The sequence below is a fragment of the Lepus europaeus genome, chromosome 23 (genome assembly GCF_033115175.1).
Source record: "Lepus europaeus isolate LE1 chromosome 23, mLepTim1.pri, whole genome shotgun sequence".
NCBI classification, from domain to species: Eukaryota; Metazoa; Chordata; class Mammalia; order Lagomorpha; family Leporidae; genus Lepus; species Lepus europaeus.
In genome coordinates, this window is record NC_084849.1 from 4,289,625 (window position 1) to 4,311,899 (window position 22,275).

At 56.3% G+C, this 22,275-nt stretch overlaps 1 protein-coding gene across 1 annotated transcript in view; it reads right to left on the minus strand.

Moving 5' to 3' along the window:
* LOC133752336 (transmembrane protein 132B) overlaps nucleotides 1-22,275 on the minus strand; it is a 374,345-nt gene that overhangs the window by 41,733 nt on the left and 310,337 nt on the right. The window contains exon 5 of the mRNA XM_062182828.1: nucleotides 18,935-19,078. Within this exon, the coding sequence (XP_062038812.1) occupies nucleotides 18,935-19,078 (144 nt within the window). The remainder of the gene's footprint in view (nucleotides 1-18,934; nucleotides 19,079-22,275) is intronic.

The following is a 22,275-nucleotide window of genomic DNA, read 5'->3' on the forward strand; positions in this document are numbered from 1 at the left end:
TTCCATTGGTTCACCCTCCAATGGTCGCTCCGGTGGCGCGCTGCGGCTGGCGCACCATGCTGATCCGAAGCCAGGAGCCAGGTGCTTCTCCTGGTCTCCCATGCGGGTGCAGGGCCCAAGGACTTGGGCCATCCTCCACTGCACTCCCGGGCCACAGCAGAGAGCTGGCCTGGAAGAGGGGCAACTGGGACAGAATCCGGTGCCCCGACTAGGACTAGAACCCGGTGCGCCAGCGCCGCAAGTGGAGGATCAGCCTATTGAGCCACGGCGCTGGTTGACCTTGCACTTTTGTGAGTCAAAAAAACTGTCTTCACCTTACGAAATTACCCAACTTCAGGCATTTCATTATAGTATCAAAAGTGGACTCACAGCAAGTTAACCAAAGAGCAGTGTGGTGGAATGAGAAGGTCATGCCAAGATAGCCGCTGGCATCAGAAACTGCCTGGCAACAGGCTGTGATTGGATGGTTTTGGAAACCACATGACAACGGAGCCTGCCTGGCAACAGGCTGTGATTGGATGGCTTTGGAAACTGCCTGGTAACAGGGTGTGATTGGTTAGGGCATAGACCACCCCTTGACTGGATTGGCTGCCTTGGCTATATAAGCTGCTGTACCAACTGAAATAAACGAGTCTGCAGGCTGCTTGCCTCTGGCCTGCTTTCACCTGACTCCCGGGATCTGTGTGGGGACTCTGCGCCTCTTGCCCCCACCACGCTCCTCCTCTCAGGAATGAATCAAAAGGAGACCATGAGGACTAGCATTGTGGCACAGTGAGCTAAGCTGCCACCTGCAACATAGCCAGGCCTGGCCGTCAGCCATCTGGGGAGTGAACAACAGAAGACTTTCTCTCTCTCTCTCTCTCTCTCTCTCTCTCTCTCTCTCCCAAGACTGACTTTTATCTCCACCAGCAGCAAAAGGCAGCGATGCCGTCTGAAAGCTCTCGTGAGCCTAGCGACATACATCAATAAGATGCTCACACTACATTATGTGTGCGTGTTTGGGGAGAACACGTGTGAGGATCAGAATGTCTCTCATCTCTGCTGGTTCACAAAACTGGACCACAGGTTTATTTCTCTTCATGTTTATTACTTCCCAACATGGGGGAGTTTCTCTATGGACATCTGAAATATTTTAAGAAAAAAAAAGGGGGGGGGGACGACATATTTTGCAGAGTCCAACAGTAATGAGGACAAAAAAAACCCTTGCCCTGAGACAGCAGTGCAGCCATTGCAAGGCAGTGATGTGCAGGGTGAGACTGTGGTCTCCCGCACTGCTGGGTTCAGGGCCAAGGCTCGGAGCCGAGCTCCTGAGGCTGAGAGGCTGCCCTGGCCCTCACCAGTCAGGGGCCCCTCCTGTGCACATATTTCCCCAGCTATCAAATACAGGTTCTGAAAGCGAGGCCTCATGGGATCAGTTTGAATACTGCATGAATTAATATGCCCATTAGAGCACAGGTGTTTGGCACACAGTATGTGCTCAGTAAGTGCTGGTTATTATCACACCCAAAGCCAGCCCTCGAGACAAGAAGGAAGGGGGGGGGGGGGCGATACATCCACAAACCATACTGAATCTGCTAAAAATTAATTAAAATTAAGATAAAAATCAAAAAAAGCAAATTTCTCATGATCGCACACAGAGTGAAATACGTTTAAAAGCCATGTCCACTGGACTCCAAACTCTCCGCCCAGCTCCACGAGGGGTGGCATCTGCTCTGGCACCAATGAGCTCCCCCACGACTGCATGGCACGTGCCGGGCCCAGTGCAGGGGGAGGGAGAGGGGGACGAGGGGGACTGACATGGCGTCGGCCCACTCATGAGTCCACCACCACAGGCTCCACAGCGTCAAACAGCGCCGTGGCCTGGCATTGGTGCCGCGCGTGTGGCAGAGAACACAGCACGAAGAGATGGAACCTAAGAAAGACAGAGCCACACGGCGTTCCTGCTGTGCCTTGCCCGTGGCCACGGGTGCCAGCCATCCATTCCCCCAGCTGACGTTTCCTGAGGACAGTGAGTTTGTCAGGCACCATGAGAGGTGCCGGGGCAGGAAGGTGACAATTAGACACGTCCACTGCTTCCAGGGAGCTCATCTGTCTCTGCAAATAACTGTCAGACAGAACGTGTTGCTCTTGAAGTTGTGGCTAAAGAATCAAAGTCAGCTCAAATTCAGCTGTGACCGAGGCACATCCAGCAGCTCCCTCGCTCACAGAAGCCACACACCTGAGCTGCCGGGGCCCCTACAAATGACCTCGCCGAAAGGAACGGCCCTACAGTTTTGCAAAGTAACTCTGCCCTCAGACTAACAAGTGAGAGTTGGGAGAGGCAGCCTAAGCCTGCGATGTGCTGTGTTGCCCACGGCGTGGCTGTGCTGCCCCAGCCGCACCTCGGGGTCCCACAGATCAGTGCCCCCCCGCACAGCAGGAGGAGCAGGGCATGACAGCAGGCTGAGTGTGGGACTCTGGGATGCCGTGTTGGGGATTGAAGTTCCTGCATTCAACATCTATTTACTGAGGGCCTACTGTGTGCCAGGCCCTGCTCTAGATGAGCAGGGATCAGCACCAGGAAAACATCCCCACCCCTGCAGTGACCGACCTGGAAAGCCTAGAACAGGCCTGTCGGGTAAGCACCAGGCATCCAGGTGACGTCCTCGGTGAACCTGCTCATCAGCCATTGGCTACGTTCATGAGGACAGAGGTGGAAGACGTGCCCCCCCCCCCCACACTTGGTAGCATCCTCAGGGATCCAATAAAAAGCAGGGAAACCGCGAATCCTAAGGAATCCACTTTTTAAAAACTGCTAAAGTTTAATTATGTCGCAGCATATACGATCAATACACAGAAACCAATTATGTGTTTATACACAAGCAATAAACATCATGCTAATAAAAGTAAGCAAGCAATTCCATTCACAATACCATTAAAATACTTCGGGACAATCTTAACAGAAGTGAAAAACTCATTCTCTGAAAATAAACACTGCGGAGAGAGACCCGTGTTCATGAGTCAGGAGGCCAAGGATGGTGGAAGTGGCAGGACTCTGGTGGTGGACCAACATTCAGAGTGATTCCTATCAAAACTCCCAAATTCTACCTGCACTTCTGGCAGAAATGGACAAGGTTATCCTAAAATACATGTGGAAATTCAAGAGGCCCAAAACAACCAAAATGAACTTGTAAAGGCACACAAACACCCAATGGTTCACACAACCCAGCTACAGAGCTCAGTACCGAGCTGCCGTGATGCAGAGAACACGGTACTCTCGTGAAGGAAGTCCTAGATCAACGGATTAGGGCCGAGGGTACATACACAAAACCTCACCCTTAGGGCCAACTAGTTTTTGACAGTGGTGCCAAGACAGTTTAGTGGGAGAAAAAACCTCCTCCCAATAAATGATGCTGTAAGAACTGCACGGAAAACAGGAATTTAGAGCCTTACACCTCAGACCATACACAAAAATTCATTCAGAATGGATCACAGACCTAAATGCAAAAGCTACAACTGTGAAACTTGTCTAAGAAATTCTATAAGGAAAACTTTGTGAGCTTGGGATAGGCCAGTATTTCTTAGACAACAGCAAACGCAGAATCCATAAAAGAAAAACATGATAAACTGGACCTCATAGAAATGAAACAACTGCTCCAAAAGACGTTCTCAAGACATGGAGCGACAGAACCCAGCCTGGAATAAAATACTCTCACGTTGTACATCTGATAGAGGAAGTGCAGCCCGATGTAAAACGAGCTCTCAGAATGAGAGCCATTTAGCACCGGATTTGAACAGCCTCCCCACCGACACCTGTTAACAGCAAACAGCACGTGGGAAGATGCTCGCTATCATAATCATTGGTGAAAGTCATAGTTCCACAAACCTAAGAAAAGTGGCTGAAATGTAAAGTAGTGACAACACCAAGTGCTGGCAAAGAATCGGGGCTAACGAATCCCTTGAACCCTGAATATGGGAATGCAAAATGGGGCAACCGTTAAAGATATGGTCTGGCAGTTTCTCAAAAAAGTTATGCACACTTATCCCGTGGTACACTGCTATAGTTCCCAAGGCATTGATGTGAGCTTATGTCCGTGCAAAGGTTTATGTGAATGTTCTTAGCAGCATTGGTTATAATAGGCCAAAACCAGGAACAACCCAAATGTCCATCAGACTGACCGACCATGGCATACCCGTACAATGAACTGCTACTGCACAACCGCAGGGAACCAGTCACAGACAACACGGGTGATCCTCAGGCTAACTAGGCTGGGTGGGAGAACGAAGACGACCAAAAGTGAGAGAACACGTATTTATGATTCCATTTATGTAAAGCTCTAGAAAATTAAAATCAACCTTCAGTGACAAACAGCAGAATGGTTGCCGAGAGTGAGTGCAGGGGCACGGGGAAGGGATCCGAGGGGCACAAGAAAGCGTGGAGGTTCAGGGATCTGACGCTCTCAACCTGTCTCAGATCATCTACTGTCGTATAAGCCGTCCGCCGCCTGTAGCTACACCAGAGCTCGCAGCGAGAAAACCGACAGAAGGCAACAGCAGCCGCGACCGCGATCCACTCATGCCTCTGTCTAGAGTGACTTTCCAAAAGATTTATACATTTATTTATTTTGAAAGGCAAAGTTACAGAGAGAGGGAAACAAGCAAACACACAAACACACACACACACACAATCTTCCATCTGCTGGTTCACTTCCTAAATGGCTGCCACGGCTGAGGCTGGGCCAGGCCAAAGCCAGGAGCCTGGAACTTCACCCAGGTCTCCCACGTGGGTGCAGGGGCCAGTGTTTGGGCCATGCTCCACTGCTTTCCCAGGTGCGTTAGCAGGGAGCTGGACTGGAAGTTGAGCAGTCAGGACTCGAACAGAGGTTCATACGGTATGCCCGTGTCACAGGCAGTGGCTTAACCTGTTGTCCCACACACCGGCGCCTGTGTCTGGATCCTACTGTGACCCAGTCAATGAACCTTTCCTCAAAGGCTTTGGCCTTCCTGAAGAAACACATGACCCAGAATATGAAACTGATACCCCTACCCACCAGCAAAGCCACACAGCCGGAGGTTAACTTGTGAGTCAAGCATAAAAGGACACCCAGGATCCTCACCCCTCTTACCGAACACAGAATACCTCCCTCTCTCCAGAACACACGGGCACAGGGGCCGTATCTGGCCCATTCCTAGTGAAATCCCCAACCCTGGACCTCGGCAGCTCCCGGAGCAGATACAGGGGCCGGTGTGTGGCACAGCAGGTAAAGCTGTCACCTGTGGTGCCGGCATCCCATATGGGTGCCAGTTCAGGTCCCGGCTGCTCCACTTCCAGTCCAGCTCCCTGCTAAGGCACCTGGGAAAGCAGCGGAGGTAGTCCAGGTGCTTAGGTCTCTGCCACCCACATGGGAGACTCAGAAGCAGCTCCTGGCTCCTGGCTATTGCAGCCATCTGGGAGAGTGAACCAGCAGATGGAAGATCTCACTATCTTTCTCTCCCTTTCTCTCTGTAACTCTGCCTTTCAGATAAATAAATAAATAAATATGTAAAAAGAAGAAGAAGAGCAAATGCAAGTCTTCCAGAAGAGGGACGGAAGCAGGTGGCGATGTTCACGGTGCCAGTGGGGCTGGGCGGTCTGCAGGCTTGTGTTGGCTCGTTCAGAGATAGTCCTAAACTATGCAGAAACAATTCCAAATGTTAGTTCTTAATTAGAGATGCCAGAGACAGAAATGAACAAATGATCTAATTAATATTGAAATCACAATGAAGCTGACAGGAACAAAAGGTTGGAAATACAGCAGTATCTATCCCTGGCCAACAGGAAATACAATTAGAACAGAACAATAAAAGCCCAAATTACCCGCATAAGTAGGACAAAATTAGGCAATAACATCCAAACTGCCTGACAACTTATTCTTAGCCGCGTGGCTCCTGGAGGTGGCAAGGAGAAGGGAATGCACACCCAGAGATAGAGGAATGCTTGTCAGGACTGCTAACGGTGGAATTCCACCTGAAATCTCTCTTCCCTCTTCTCCATGGCCTTCAGGTAAACTCACAACGGCCTAATGACGCTGGGTCTGGGCTTCTGTCACCTGAAACAACAACAAATACAGGGGGCGTCGTGGCTCAGCGGTTAAGTCACCACTATACAGGGGGACATCATGGCTCAGCGGTTAAGTCACCGCTATACAGAGGGACATCATGGCTCAGCGGTTAAGTCACCACTATACGGGGGGACATCGTGGCTCAGTGGTTAAGTCACCACTATACAGGGGGCGTCGTGGCTCAGTGGTTAAGTCACCGCTATACAGAGGGACATCATGGCTCAGCAGTTAAGTCACCGCTATACAGGGGGACATCGTGGCTCAGCGGTTAAGTCACCACTATACGGGGGGACATCGTGGCTCAGCGGTTAAGTCACCACTATACGGGGGGACATCGTGGCTCAGTGGTTAAGTCACCACTATACAGGGGGGCGTCGTGGCTCAGTGGTTAAGTCACCACTATACAGGGGGCGTCGTGGCACAGCAGGTTAAGTCACCGCTATACAGGGGGCGTCGTGGCACAGCAGGTTAAGTCACCGCTATACAGGGGGGCGTCGTGGCTCAGTGGTTAAGTCACCACTATACAGGGGGGCGTCGTGGCTCAGTGGTTAAGTCACCACTATACAGGGGGCGTCGTGGCACAGCAGGTTAAGTCACCGCTATACAGGGGGCGTCGTGGCACAGCAGGTTAAGTCACCGCTATACAGGGGGGCGTCGTGGCACAGCAGGTTAAGTCACCACTATACAGGGGGCGTCGTGGCACAGCAGGTTAAGTCACCACTATACGGGGGGCATCGTGGCTCAGTGGTTAAGTCACCACTATACGGGGGGCGTCGTGGCTCAGTGGTTAAGTCACCGCGTGCAACCCTCCAGTCCCAGACGCTCTGCTTCTAACCCAGCTCCCTGCTAATGTGTCTGGGAAAGTGGCAGAAGATGGCCAAGCTCTTGGGCCTCTGCACCCACGTGGGAAACCCAGGTGGGCTTCCAGGCTCCTGGCTTCAGCCCTGAGGCCATTTGGGAAGTCAATCAGTGGAAGGAAGACTTCTTTCTCTCTGTGTGTCTCCCTCTCTTTGTCATTCTGCATTCAAATAAATAAATGAATCTTTTCTTAAAAAAAATAAAGGAGACAATGTTCACCAACCCAGGAGTTCAACTTAGCCCTGCCAGAGCCCAGTCCTCACCATGCCTGTCCAGGCCTCTACCTGGAGAGCAGTGTTGTCCTCTCAGTGCCACCACCTCAGGGGAGCCTTTCCAAGGACCACATTTAGAACACACTCACCTTCCACCTATCGTCTCTGCAAAGCCAACTACTTAAGGAAACTCCGATCCCGTGGCCTTTTTTAGGTTTGCACACTACACAGGAGAGGCAGCTGCTCTCTGAAAAATGATGACCTTGTCCATGAGGCTTGATTTTCTGACCAGCTCCCCATGCACTGCTCAGCAAGCAACAGAGGAATTACAATTTTCCTGACACCCCCCGTCGTACCTTACCCCTCAGAGGCCAGGTTTGGAAACAAGACCCTTGCCTGGGGCAGGGAAGGCTTTAAAATGTCCGTGTGCTTTCATTACCCTTTAACACAGGTTATTGTGGGTGCAGCTGCGGTTGAAAGGCTGTAAGTTGGAGGGCACAATCTTCAGGATCCATGGAGTTCACATTTATTTCTCTCCAAGTACGGATGTGTTTAACCCCTGCTGACGACGCATGCCTGCCTTCTATGGTTCTGGGAATCACAATTCATTGACGAACAATAAAATTACAAATGCATAAAAGCTAGAAGAATCGGTCACAAAGACAGACACACAAAAATTAAATCACAGTTACAATATGGAAATTGCATTTTACTTTTGTCCTCCAAAGAACTTTGGAGAGACTTGGAAGGAAGGAGGGAGAGAGAGAGGGAGGAGGGAGGGAAGGAAGGAGGGAGAAAGAAAAAATATATCCATGGCCTAACCCCAAATCATATTATCACGCGGTGTTGTGGGTTGAACTGTGGCTCCCAAAACACAAGTCAGGGTTGTAGTCCCCAGTCTCTGCGAAGCTGACCTTGCTTAGATAAAGTTACAGACATAACTTTGAAGATCTCAGGGAGAGACCATCCTGAACTAGGGTGGCCCCTAAGTCCTACAACAAGCTCCCTTACAAGAAAAGAAGGCCATGCAGAGACACGGGGTAGGATAATGTGACAACGATGCACAGATCCAAGTGATTCTGCAACAAGCCCGGGACGTCGGGCCAGCACGAATCGGAGGGGCGGAAGGAACCTGTCCCAGAGCCTCTGGTAACACCTGGATTGGACTTCTGGCCTCCAACACCGTGGGAGAACAGATTTCTACTGTTTCCAACCACCCTGCTTATGGCGGGTTAATTACAGTGTAATTAATGCAGGTGTTGCTACAGGTTACCCAGGGGGCCCAATACAATCCTAAAAGTCGTTATGGGGGGGCAGGAGCATCACAGAGAAGCAGACGTGACAACAGAACCAGGGCCCAGGGCCAGCGTGGGGAGGGACATCTGAAGACGCCACGCTGAGGGTTTTGACTTGGAGGAAGGGGCCACAGCCCCTGGAAGCCGGAGGAAGCCAGTTCTCCCCCAGAGCTTCTGAGCACCACGTCTGCAGGATAAGAGGTTCCTGTTGCTAAGTCGGTGAGGATTTCTCCCAGCAGCCACCTGAGACTAACGTGTGCTTTCCAGGTGGTGTGGATGAAGCACAAGTCCTCTGCACCTCCAGACAACGACGATGAGCATCCAGTCCCGAGGGGAAACCACAGGATTATATTCTGCCAACAGCTCCTAAGAACAGCCCAAGCCCCCAACAGACACGTGCACACACACATGCACACACATGCACGCACACACATGCACGCGCACACTCGTGCACACACACACATGCACGCGCACACATACACGCACATACACACACCCCAACACTGAGATCACAGGCTGCGGAGCCAAACTGCCCGGGCGGGCACCCAGGCTCCCACGTACACGAGAACGTGAGTGAACGACCCCACCCTCCCGCGCGCCGTGTCCTGGTGTATGAACTTCAATCAGCAGCGAACCTTCCTTAAAGTCCTTGCCGTGAGGATGAAATGGGTCAGGGCCTCCAATGCCCCCTTGACGACAGGACCTGGCACACAATAAGTAGGCAGCACGTGTTCCCTATTGTCACTCGGCCGCTGTGGTGAGCTCCTACGTGCAGGACCCCCTGAACCCAGCTCTGCAGCTCCCACGGCTCGTTGTGCATTGTCCAGCATGCACGGATGATGGACGACTGTGTGCACAGCAGAACGCCTGCACAAGAACCAGAAGACGCGGGTCAGGGCCAGGGCCTGTGTGCCCTCTGGCGACACAGGACCAGCACACTCACTGTGTGCGCCAGTAAACACCAGCCACTCACGCACAGCCTTGTTCTCGGAGAGCTCGTCCCTCACTGCTGCATTCATAGAGAACAAACACCTACTGTGTGCTCCAACACCTACTGCATGTTCCAGACACCTACTGTGTGCTCCAGACATCTACTGCGTGCTCCAACACCTACTGCATGTTCCAGACACCTACTGCGTGCTCCACACACCTACTGTGTGCTCCAACACCTACTGCACGTTCCAGACACCTACTGTGTGCTCCAGACATCTACTGCGTGATCTAACACCTACTGCGTGCTCCACACACCTACTGCGTGCTCCAACACCTACTGCATGTTCCAGACACCTACTGTGTGCTCCACACACCTACTGTGTGCTCCAGACATCTACTGCGTGATCTAACACCTACTGCGTGCTCCACACACCTACTGCGTGCTCCAGACATCTACTGCGTGATCTAACACCTACTGTGTGCTCCAACACCTACTGCACGTTCCAGACACCTACTGCGTGATCTAACACCTACTGCATGCTCCAGACATCTACTGCGTGCTCCACACACCTACTGCGTGCTCCAGGCACTGCCTCAGGACTGGGAGCAGAGTCCTGGACACCATGGACCTTACAACTGGGTACAAGCGGAAGCTTCTGGACGTGGAGATAAATATGCAGACACACAGACGCACTATTACTGCTGCCTTACAGATCGAGCCCCTCTGCTTCCTTTAGACACGCATTCTTACTGCATTGTCCCCCTCCCCCAAACTCCACACTGGGGCTGACCACACACAGATGGGACAAACAACCCAGTTACGCACGATCAGGGTGTCTCCAGATCACCTCCGACAAGTCTTCTCCCAAAGATACGAGAAGACTAAAAAGCGTTAAGAGGGAAATTGATCTTCCGCTCCCCTCAAATAGAGCTCTTACCTGGACTTCCCACAAAATCTCCCCTAAGACTACACACTGCTCTCTACTGCACCAGGAATTCACCCACAGCTCAGATGAAAGACAAACTTGGCTTTGAACCATTGTCTTCAGAAATTCCAAACATCCATGTGACTGTGGTTAGTGCCTCCGGCAGTGAGACAAGGGCAAATCTCTATGGAAGAGACCTCTTTCCACCTTACACAGAAGGAATCTGAGCTTGGAGGCGCAATGGTGACTGTGCAAGGTCAAACAGGTCAAACAGCAAGGAAGATGGCGTCAGGGTGCGAATCAGCATCGTCCGCCCAGAAGTTTAACCACAGGACTCACCATGGCTGCAGTCTTTTTTAGACTGAACTAAAAGCAGAGCCTTTTACCTTCCACTCCTGGAATATAAAAAGCGCACAGATCTACTCATCTCCCACATGATGGCCCTTGAAAGACTGGGAAGAAGCTCCCGTGCCTCCCTCTTCACCTCAGCCTGGCAACATTCACTCTCCCTTCAATCACGTCTCCTGGGATTCGACTTCAAGGGCCCTCAGGCCCAGATACTCGTCAGCAGATCACAATCCAATTCCCCAGTGTTCCCTCCCTGCTCGCCAGAGTGACAGTGAAACCTATCACACATGGCTTCCTTTATTCCAGGGACCACGGAACAAGCAATATCTCACCTCCCTCTGAAACCCACACCAGGACACCAGCAGCACAGGTGAGAGGAGCAGTGACAGGTGTCCTGGGCTGCCTGTGGGTGCAGGAGGGAGGCGGGGGGACTGCGGCGAGCAGGTGCAGGGGCCTCACGGACAGGGCGACTTCTGTCAACTCCAGGTGAGGCTCACAGGAGGGAACGTGCACCAGGGCTACTGCCCCTTGGGGCTTTTTTTCAGAAGGGACCAGAGATCCTGATCTCCATGTGAAATTGCGAATTAAATAAACAACTTGCAACAAATTAAATAATAATACTAAAAATATGAGACACACACACCTCTGGGCAGATCTGGTCTGCACTTTGTCTGCCTGTGTCCTGTGTTCTCAACCCCTGGTGCAGTCAAGCCAGAGCAGTCACGTGTGCTGGGCCAGCCTCTTCCCATAGCGGCCTCACCAGGCCTCACCAGTGACAGCACTGCCCAGGCTCCCCCACACACAGCCTCACCAGACCTCACCACTGACAGCACCACCCAGGCTCTCCCCTCCCACAGCCTCACCAGACCTCACCACTGACAGCACCACCCAGGCTCCCCCCCACACAGCCTCACCAGGCCTCACCACTTACAGCACCGCCCAGGCTCTCCCACACACAGCCTCACCAGACCTCACCACTGACAGCACCGCCCAGGCTCCCCCACACACAGCCTCACCAGACCTCACCACTGACAGCACAGCCCAGGCTCCCCCACACACAGCCTCACCAGACCTCACCACTGACAGCACCACCCAGGCTCCCCCACACACAGCCTCACCAGACCTCACCACTGACAGCACCGCCCAGGCTCCCCCACACACAGCCTCACCAGACCTCACCACAGACAGCACAGCCCAGGCTCCCCCTCCCACGGCCTCACCAGACCTCACCACTGACAGCACCACCCAGGCTCCCCCCTCCCACAGCCTCACCAGACCTCACCACTGATAGCACAGCCCAGGCTCTCCCCTACCACAGCCTCACCAGACCTCACCACTGACAGCACCACCCAGGCTCCCCCACACACAGCCTCACCAGGCCTTACCACTGACAGCACAGCCCAGGCTCCCCTACACACAGCCTCACCAGACCTCACCACTGACAGCACCACCCAGGCTCCCCCACACACAGCCTCACCAGACCTCACCACTGACAGCACCGCCCAGGCTCCCCCACACACAGCCTCACCAGACCTCACCACTGACAGCACCGCCCAGGCTCCCCCTCCCACGGCCTCACCAGACCTCACCACTGACAGCACCACCCAGGCTCCCCCCTCCCACAGCCTCACCAGACCTCACCACTGACAGCACAGCCCAGGCTCCCCCACACACAGCCTCACCAGGCCTCACCACTGAGAGCACCACCCAGGCTCCCCCACACACAGCCTCACCAGACCTCACCACTGACAGCACCGCCCAGGCTCCCCCACACACAGCCTCACCAGACATCACCACTGACAGCACAGCCCAGGCTCCCCCCCACACAGCCTCACCAGGCCTCACCACTGACAGCACAGCCCAGGCTCCCCTACACACAGCCTCACCAGACCGCACCACTGACAGCACCGCCCAGGCTCCCCCTCCCACAGCCTCACCAGACCTCACCACTGACAGCACCACCCAGGCTCCCCCACACACAGCCTCACCAGACCTCACCACTGACAGCACAGCCCAGGCTCCCCCACACACAGCCTCACCAGACCTCACCACTGACAGCACCGCCCAGGCTCCACACACACAGCCTCACCAGACCGCACCACTGACAGCACCGCCCAGGCTCCCCCACACACAGCCTCACCAGACCTCACCACTGAGAGCACCACCCAGGCTCCCCCACACACGGCCTCACCAGACCTCACCACTGACAGCACCGCCCAGGCTCCCCCACACACAGCCTCACCAGACCTCACCACTGACAGCACAGCCCAGGCTCCCCCCCACACAGCCTCACCAGGCCTCACCACTGACAGCACAGCCCAGGCTCCCCTACACACAGCCTCACCAGACCGCACCACTGACAGCACCGCCCAGGCTCCCCCTCCCACAGCCTCACCAGACCTCACCACTGACAGCACCACCCAGGCTCCCCCCTCCCACAGCCTCACCAGACCTCACCACTGACAGCACAGCCCAGGCTCCCCCACACACAGCCTCACCAGACCTCACCACTGACAGCACCGCCCAGGCTCCCCCTCCCACGGCCTCACCAGACCTCACCACTGACAGCACCGCCCAGGCTCCCCCACACAAGGCCTCACCAGACCTCACCACTGACAGCACCACCCAGGCTCTCCAACACACAGCCTCACCAGACCTCACCACTGACAGCACCGCCCAGGCTCCCCCCCACACAGCCTCACCAGGCCTTACCACTGACAGCACAGCCCAGGCTCCCCCACACACAGCCTCACCAGGCCTCACCACTGACAGCACAGCCCAGGCTCCCCCACACACAGCCTCACCAGACCTCACCACTGACAGCACAGCCCAGGCTCCCCCACACACAGCCTCACCAGGCCTCACCACTGACAGCACAGCCCAGGCTCCCCTACACACAGCCTCACCAGACCTCACCACTGACAGCACCGCCCAGGCTCCCCCTCCCACAGCCTCACCAGACCTCACCACTGACAGCACCACCCAGGCTCCCCCCTCCCACAGCCTCACCAGACCTCACCACTGACAGCACCGCCCAGGCTCCCCCACACACAGCCTCACCAGACCTCACCACTGACAGCACCGCCCAGGCTCCCCCTCCCACGGCCTCACCAGACCTCACCACTGACAGCACCACCCAGGCTCTCCAACACACAGCCTCACCAGACCTCACCACTGACAGCACCGCCCAGGCTCCCCCCCACACAGCCTCACCAGGCCTCACCACTGACAGCACAGCCCAGGCTCCCCCACACACAGCCTCACCAGGCCTCACCACTGACAGCACAGCCCAGGCTCCCCTACACACAGCCTCACCAGACCTCACCACTGACAGCACCGCCCAGGCTCCCCCACACACAGCCTCACCAGACCTCACCACTGACAGCACAGCCCAGGCTCCCCTACACACAGCCTCACCAGACCTCACCACAGACAGCACAGCCCAGGCTCCCCCACACACAGCCTCACCAGACCTCACCACAGACAGCATTGCCCAGGCTCCCCCTCCCACAGCCTCACCAGACCTCACCACTGACAGCACAGCCCAGGCTCCCCCTCCCACAGCCTCACCAGACCTCACCACTGACAGCACAGCCCAGGCTCCCCTACACACAGCCTCACCAGACCTCACCACAGACAGCACAGCCCAGGCTCCCCCACACAAGGCCTCACCAGACCTCACCACAGACAGCATTGCCCAGGCTCCCCCACACACAGCCTCACCAGACCTCACCACTGACAGCACCGCCCAGGCTCCCCCTCCCACGGCCTCACCAGACCTCACCACTGACAGCACCACCCAGGCTCTCCAACACACAGCCTCACCAGACCTCACCACTGACAGCACCGCCCAGGCTCCCCCCCACACAGCCTCACCAGGCCTCACCACTGACAGCACAGCCCAGGCTCCCCCACACACAGCCTCACCAGGCCTCACCACTGACAGCACAGCCCAGGCTCCCCCACACACAGCCTCACCAGGCCTCACCACTGACAGCACAGCCCAGGCTCCCCCACACACAGCCTCACCAGACCTCACCACTGACAGCACAGCCCAGGCTCCCCCACACACAGCCTCACCAGGCCTCACCACTGACAGCACAGCCCAGGCTCCCCTACACACAGCCTCACCAGACCTCACCACAGACAGCATTGCCCAGGCTCCCCCTCCCACAGCCTCACCAGACCTCACCACTGACAGCACAGCCCAGGCTCCCCCACACACAGCCTCACCAGGCCTCACCACTGACAGCACAGCCCAGGCTCCCCTACACACAGCCTCACCAGACCTCACCACAGACAGCATTGCCCAGGCTCCCCCTCCCACAGCCTCACCAGACCTCACCACTGACAGCACCGCCCAGGCTCCCCCTCCCACAGCCTCACCAGACCTCACCACTGACAGCACAGCCCAGGCTCCCCTACACACAGCCTCACCAGACCTCACCACAGACAGCACAGCCCAGGCTCCCCCACACAAGGCCTCACCAGACCTCACCACAGACAGCATTGCCCAGGCTCCCCCACACACAGCCTCACCAGACCTCACCACTGACAGCACCGCCCAGGCTCCCCCTCCCACGGCCTCACCAGACCTCACCACTGACAGCACCACCCAGGCTCTCCAACACACAGCCTCACCAGACCTCACCACTGACAGCACCGCCCAGGCTCCCCCCCACACAGCCTCACCAGGCCTCACCACTGACAGCACAGCCCAGGCTCCCCCACACACAGCCTCACCAGGCCTCACCACTGACAGCACAGCCCAGGCTCCCCTACACACAGCCTCACCAGACCTCACCACTGACAGCACCGCCCAGGCTCCCCCACACACAGCCTCACCAGACCTCACCACTGACAGCACAGCCCAGGCTCCCCTACACACAGCCTCACCAGACCTCACCACAGACAGCACAGCCCAGGCTCCCCCACACACAGCCTCACCAGACCTCACCACAGACAGCATTGCCCAGGCTCCCCCTCCCACAGCCTCACCAGACCTCACCACTGACAGCACAGCCCAGGCTCCCCCTCCCACAGCCTCACCAGACCTCACCACTGACAGCACAGCCCAGGCTCCCCTACACACAGCCTCACCAGACCTCACCACAGACAGCACAGCCCAGGCTCCCCCACACAAGGCCTCACCAGACCTCACCACAGACAGCATTGCCCAGGCTCCCCCACACACAGCCTCACCAGACCTCACCACTGACAGCACCGCCCAGGCTCCCCCACACACAGCCTCACCAGACCTCACCACTGACAGCACCGCCCAGGCTCCACACACACGGCCTCACCAGACCTCACCACTGACAGCACCACCCAGGCTCCCCCTCCCACAGCCTCACCAGACCTCACCCCTGACAGCACCACCCAGGCTCCCCCACACACAGCCTCACCAGACATCACCACTGACAGCACCGCCCAGGCTCCCCCACACACAGCCTCACCAGACCTCACCACTGACAGCACCGCCCAGGCTCCCCCCTCCCACAGCCTCACCAGACCTCACCACTGACAGCACCGCCCAGGCTCCCCCTCCCACAGCCTCACCAGACCTCACCACTGACAGCACCACCCAGGCTCCCCCACACACGGCCTCACCAGACCTCACCACTGACAGCACCGCCCAGGCTCCCCCACACGCTGCTGCTGCGCTGTTCACTGCTGAGTTCGGCCACTGCTCGGCTGGTCTCTTCCTGTGTTGTTTGTTACTTGGAAGTAGACATCCAGGCTGGGCATGTGCCCTGCAGCCACGTCACGGGTTGAGATGCCTGCGTCACATATCTGAGGCACAATTTCAAGTCTCAGCTCTGCCCTGTTTCCAGCTTCCTGGTGTCCTCCCCATGAAGCATCAAGTGACACCGTAAGGAGCTGGGTACCTGTGAGCCACGTGGAAACCGAGATGCAGCTCTGGGCTCCTGGCTTCAGCCTGGCCCAGCCGTGGCTGCTGCAGCCATTTGGGGAGTGAACCAACAGAAGGGGGCCCTTCCCCGTTCCCCTTCCCTCCCAAATAAATAAATAGCTTCAATTTTAAACTTGACATTCACCCCCTTTAATCTTGCCACATCAGGCTGGGATGCCGTCGGCATCCTCGTGTTCTGGCGCCCCACTGTCACGCACGCCCCGCTCCAGGAAGCGGATCTGTTTGTGGATGACCACATTTCCTGGCTTGCTAATGTCGCGCTTGTCCCTTATCTGTAGCACAGACCCGCAGCACAGTGTCCCACAGAGGCAGGTCTCTGCTGACTCCTGCGAGATTCTCCTGGGATCACAGCGTTTTCTGCCCTGTGATGGAGTGGCTGCCGAGTGACAACTCTGCTGACGGGGGGGCGCCTCCCCGGGGGCACAGTGACTGCCCTGTTCTCGAGGATGCCCCTGGGGAGGTCAAGGCCAGGGCACAGCTCTGTGGGCAACTCCATTCGTCTCGGAGTCACAGCAAAACTTCCTGCCAACACTGACACTGACGTCGTAACAAACACTTCTCGGCCGCTTTAATTCAATCGCACCAGGATCCGAGCTAGGTCTGGGCTCCCTAAAAAGTCTGAACGCAGCCCTGGTCGTGGTGATCTGCAGACACCGCAGTGCTCCTCTGAAGGGGGGGGCAATAACTGCCTGCGAGAAGCCCCACCTGCACAAAGTGACAGACGTGACAGCTGAGCAAGACATCATCTCCCAAAACACTGTACTGACCAGAACAGGCCCGTGAGATGGAGACGACCCAGCAGGAGGCCACAATGGGGTCCATGAACTTGGCCCTGCCTCTCTGGGTAAAGTGCTCCAGGGAGGGGAACAAGGCTGCCTCCAGCTGGGGCTCCACCCCAGGCTCTCAGGAGGTCATGAAAGGCCCAGGCAACAACAGAGCCCAGGCTGTCATAAACCCCCGTGCCCTCAGCAGTGTCTCCTTTCTGGGAGGACCCAGCGATGGTCACAGACGTGCAGGGTCCAAGGCCAGCTCGGGCCATGCACCACCAGTACCTCTCACCTCCGCAGATCACCTCCTAGGACTCCGCCCAGCCCGTGCTAAATCCCATGCCTGGAGTTCAGCGCTGCACCCTGAATACCAGGACGGCCAGGAGCCGCAGGGCAGGGCCTGCACTCCCTCCATCTGCAAGGGAAGCCACGTTCCAAGCCCAGGAAGTGAGCTCCCCCAGAGCCTGTTTCCTGTGTTATTTTTTTAACCAGGACTCAAATACCCCATTGCTTCTTTATCTAACGCTCTCTGAATGAAGACAGCCTCCCGCAGGTTACCAGGAGGAGAAATGGACCCCAGAGCTCTCCCACAACTGGGAAACCCCTAGAGGCTTTTCTGTCTGCCAGAGAACCACGTTTCGGGTCCGGAGACCACGTTTCAGACCACATCCAAACAGCAGTCCCCAGAACGTGGAGGAGGATGGAAGGTGGCACTGTCGTAGTTTTCTACAATACAGGAACACCTGGAGGGAGCCAGGGACGTTCCAAAGACAGAAGGCCTTTCTCCACAAGGTCTCAGCTGCCAACGTGCTGGGAACACGTGGGCAGAAGCCAGCAACGTGAGCTTCGACACGCACCCAGAAAAAGCGTGGAAAGAAACACACCCGTGGCTGGTTCTCCGCAGAGTCTGGAGTCAGAAATGCCGCCACCACCGTGAAGACGCCACGGAAATGCCCCGTGGTCGAATTCCCAGACTGAGCTGTCTCCCTCCAGTTCTACTCAAAGAAGCTCCGTGGGACACAATGAGCTTTTTAGAAATTGTATTGCCATCTATTTTAATGCACGTGAACAGCTACCACACGGAGCTGGCGGCTCTCTTGTCTCACAGTGGGGTGAAATCGGTTTTTAAATTTGGAAACCTGCATTTATTGGCACCACACCCTAACCCACCGAGCTAACCGGCCACCTCCAAAAAAGCAAAACACCTGAAGAAGACACGGAGTAAATAACATTGACAGGCACACGGAGTCGACAAAGCTGAGAAGGTAGTGCACGAACTCCTGAAGTAGGAAAATGTTGTCCTCCGAGGAAAGACGGAGGGAGGGAGAGCGAGGGAGAGGGAGGAGGGCAGAGAGAGAGAAGAGAATGGACTGTTATTTCCATTTGAGAGCAGGGGTCTGGCTCCCCTTTCCCAGGGAGGGGGACCCAGCACAGCGGGCTGCAGCCTGCTGGTCCCACAGGACTCTGCGGTCAGCCACTCACCCCTCTGTGGGGTCAGTGTGGCTCCAGGCCTCCCAGCACGGCAAGGCTCTGGGACCAGGGGAGCCATGTGAGGGTGGTCCGGAGACAGGGTCCTGTGCTACCTTGATGACGTCTTCATCCGCAGACCTGCACTCCACGGACTCCAACACGTGCACCACGGAGCCGTCCTCTTGGACGCCCACGACTCTCACGGGAACTGACACAGGCTTGCCGGTGAGGATGGCGGTGTTCAGAAGTTCTGTGTCCTGAATGGGAGAGAAGAGGACACAGGTCAGCAAGCACACAGCTCAGGGCAGGCAGTGGGCAAGAGCGGCAATGCAGCAACCTGCCACCAGGGTGTCAGACCCGCCTCAGGCCCTGGGGCGCTGACCTCCACCCCCGCCCCACCCACACCCACCAGGGTGTCAGACCCGCCTCAGGCCCTGGGGCGCTGACCTCCACCCCCGCCCCGCCCACACCCACCAGGGTGTCAGACCCGCCTCAGGCCCTGGGGCGCTGACCTCCACCCCCGCCCCGCCCATACCCCACAAGTGCTTCTCCATGTTTTCAGGTTCCTTTGGGAAGGGAGGGCCTATTTCTCTGGGCTTATTAACGTAATGAACGCTGCCTTCATTCTGGTTTCAAATTATGAAAGAACAGCACAAAGAAGAGAAGCAGCCACACCCTGTGAACCCCACACCCCGGGGCTGAGCACCAGGCCCCAGAGGATCCCTCCAAGGCTCGCTCCAGGAGTCTTCCTTCTCCTGATGCCCCGGGGCTCTGGGTCCTAGCCTCGTGATTTCCCCCACCGCACACCACACTCAACTGTCAGTCTTACCCCATCGCCATGTCCACTCTCCTCACCAGTCTGAGCTCGCCTAACTCAGACTCTTTCCCTCCTGGGCTAAAACACCCTGCCAGGATCCTACTGTCCAAACTGAGGCTCAAGGTGAGCTGACCCCACCCATCCCCCCAGCTCCCTCTCGCTCCCTCCCCCTCGTCCCTCAGGGCCCATTGGCAGCATCTGCCCCAGGTCACTGCCCCTGTGCCTGGGCTCCGACCTGCTACCTAGTGACCGCATGAAGATCTGATGAGCCAAGCCGTGTACACAGCGTAGGACGGGTGCACGTGCGCAGCACGCACTCGGCAGAGAGGGCTGCCAGCACAGTGCTCTATGGCATCATCTCCGCGAATGCTGAGGTTCCCAGGGATCTGACGGGGAGGCCACTTCCTCATGTGGCCAAAGAGGAGGGGTCAGCCAGAGCTGGCAGGCAACGGGCAAGACACCTCAGCAATGTGAGTCCACGGACATTCGGCAGCGGGCTACATCAGGATCCACAGACATTCGGCAGCGGGCTACATCAGGATCCACAGACATTCGGCAGCGGGCTACACCAGGATCCACAGACACTCGGCAGCGGCTGCGTCAGGATCCACAGACACTCGGCAGCGGCTGCGTCAGGATCCACAGACATTAGGCAGCGGGCTGCATCAGGATCCACAGACATTAGGCAGCAGCTGCGCCAGGATCCATGAGACATTAGGCAGTGGGCTACATCAGCATCCACAGACATTTGGCAGCGGGCTACATCAGGATCCACAGACATTAGGCAGTGGGCTACATCAGGATCCACAGACATTAGGCAGCGGGCTACCTCAGGATCCACAGACATTTGGCAGCAGGCTACATCAGGATCCACAGACATTAGGCAGCGGGCTGCACCAGGATCCACAGACATTCGGCAGCGGGCTACCTCAGGATCCACAGACATTAGGCAGCGGGCTACATCAGCATCCACAGACATTTGGCAGCAGGCTACATCAGGATCCACAGACATTAGGCAGCGGGCTACCTCAGGATCCACAGACATTAGGCAGCGGGCTGCACCAGGATCCACAGACATTCGGCAGCGGGCTACATCAGGATCCACAGACATTAGGCAGCGGGCTACATCAGCATCCACAGACATTAGGCAGCAGCTGCGCCAGGATCCACAGACATTCGGCAGCGGGCTACCTCAGGATCCACAGACATTAGGCAGCGGGCTGCACCAGGATCCACAGACATTCGGCAGCGGGCTACCTCAGGATCCACAGACATTAGGCAGCGGGCTACATCAGCATCCACAGACATTAGGCAGCGGCTGCGTCAGCATCCACAGACATTAGGCAGCGGCTGCGTCAGCATCCACAGACATTAGGCAGCGGGCTGCGTCAGCACCCACAGACATTAGGCAGCGGGCTACATCAGGATCCACAGACACTCAGCAGCAGGCTACATCAGGATCCACAGACATTTGGCAGCGGGCTACGTCAGGATCCACAGACATTAGGCAGCGGGCTACGTCAGGATCCACAGACATTAGGCAGCGGGCTACGTCAGGATCCACAGACATTAGGCGGCGGGCTACATCAGCATCCACAGACACTCAGCAGCAGGCTACATCAGCATCCACAGACATTCGGCAGCAGCTGCGCCAGAATCCACGAGACAGGACACCGTTTCATTGCTCCTGTCACACGTGGGGGCCTCACTCCAGCTCAGGCACTAAGTGGGTTCCAAAATCAGCCCCTCGCTCTCTATCTCAAATTTAGAAACAGGCAAGAAATGCGGTCAATCTTTAATAATAATGAATAATGTCTAAGTCTTGGCCATTACGGGGCAGGCCATATCCTAAGAGCTTTCCCTGTAATTAACTGCTCATCCCATTTCCTGAACACCCTCCCGAGACAGCTGCTAGTACCATTCCCACTGCACAGATGATTCCTTTCTCTGCGCTATTAAACCTGGAAATAGCGGCTTCTTGTCAACAGAAGACATGAACTCCGTGTCAACCTCATCTAGGAACTTGGAAGATGTAATCTTTATACCGTGGCTCTCCTCTGGTCAGAACCTTGAATAGAGAAATCCATGACTCCGACTTCTCCAGTCTCACCAGTGATGCGATCCGTGCACATTCATGCATTCTGACACACAGGGCACACACCAAGCACGGGAACTGCTGCAGACAGAGGTAAGTGCTGAGGCGGCACGAGGACGCACAGGCGGGGACAATGACAACACGAACAAGGGACAGAAACTGCTCCCTGCTTCCAGGACACACCGCCAAACTCAGGTCCGTAATACAACTGAAAAAGACCCACACGGAAGTTTCCTGAGTGCCGTAGGCAGGCGCGAATTTTGCCTGCCAGGCATCCTTCCGCCTCTTTGAGCACCAAGACTTCTTCCCTCCTGAGTCCCATTCCTGCTCTCAGTGCACGTGGTTTGGGGGTGCAGACTGCAGGCCGTCCAATCAGCTTCCTGGAAGAGCACATGCCTAAGTAAGGTCCATCAAGACGTGGCGATGCTTTATCCACAAAGAGTGACTCAAGCGAGGCCCAAATGAAGGAAACCAGAGGCAAGTGCAGGAGAGAAACCAGTGTCTGTAAAGGGTCCCTGGGCACCTGAGTCTCTTCAACTTGG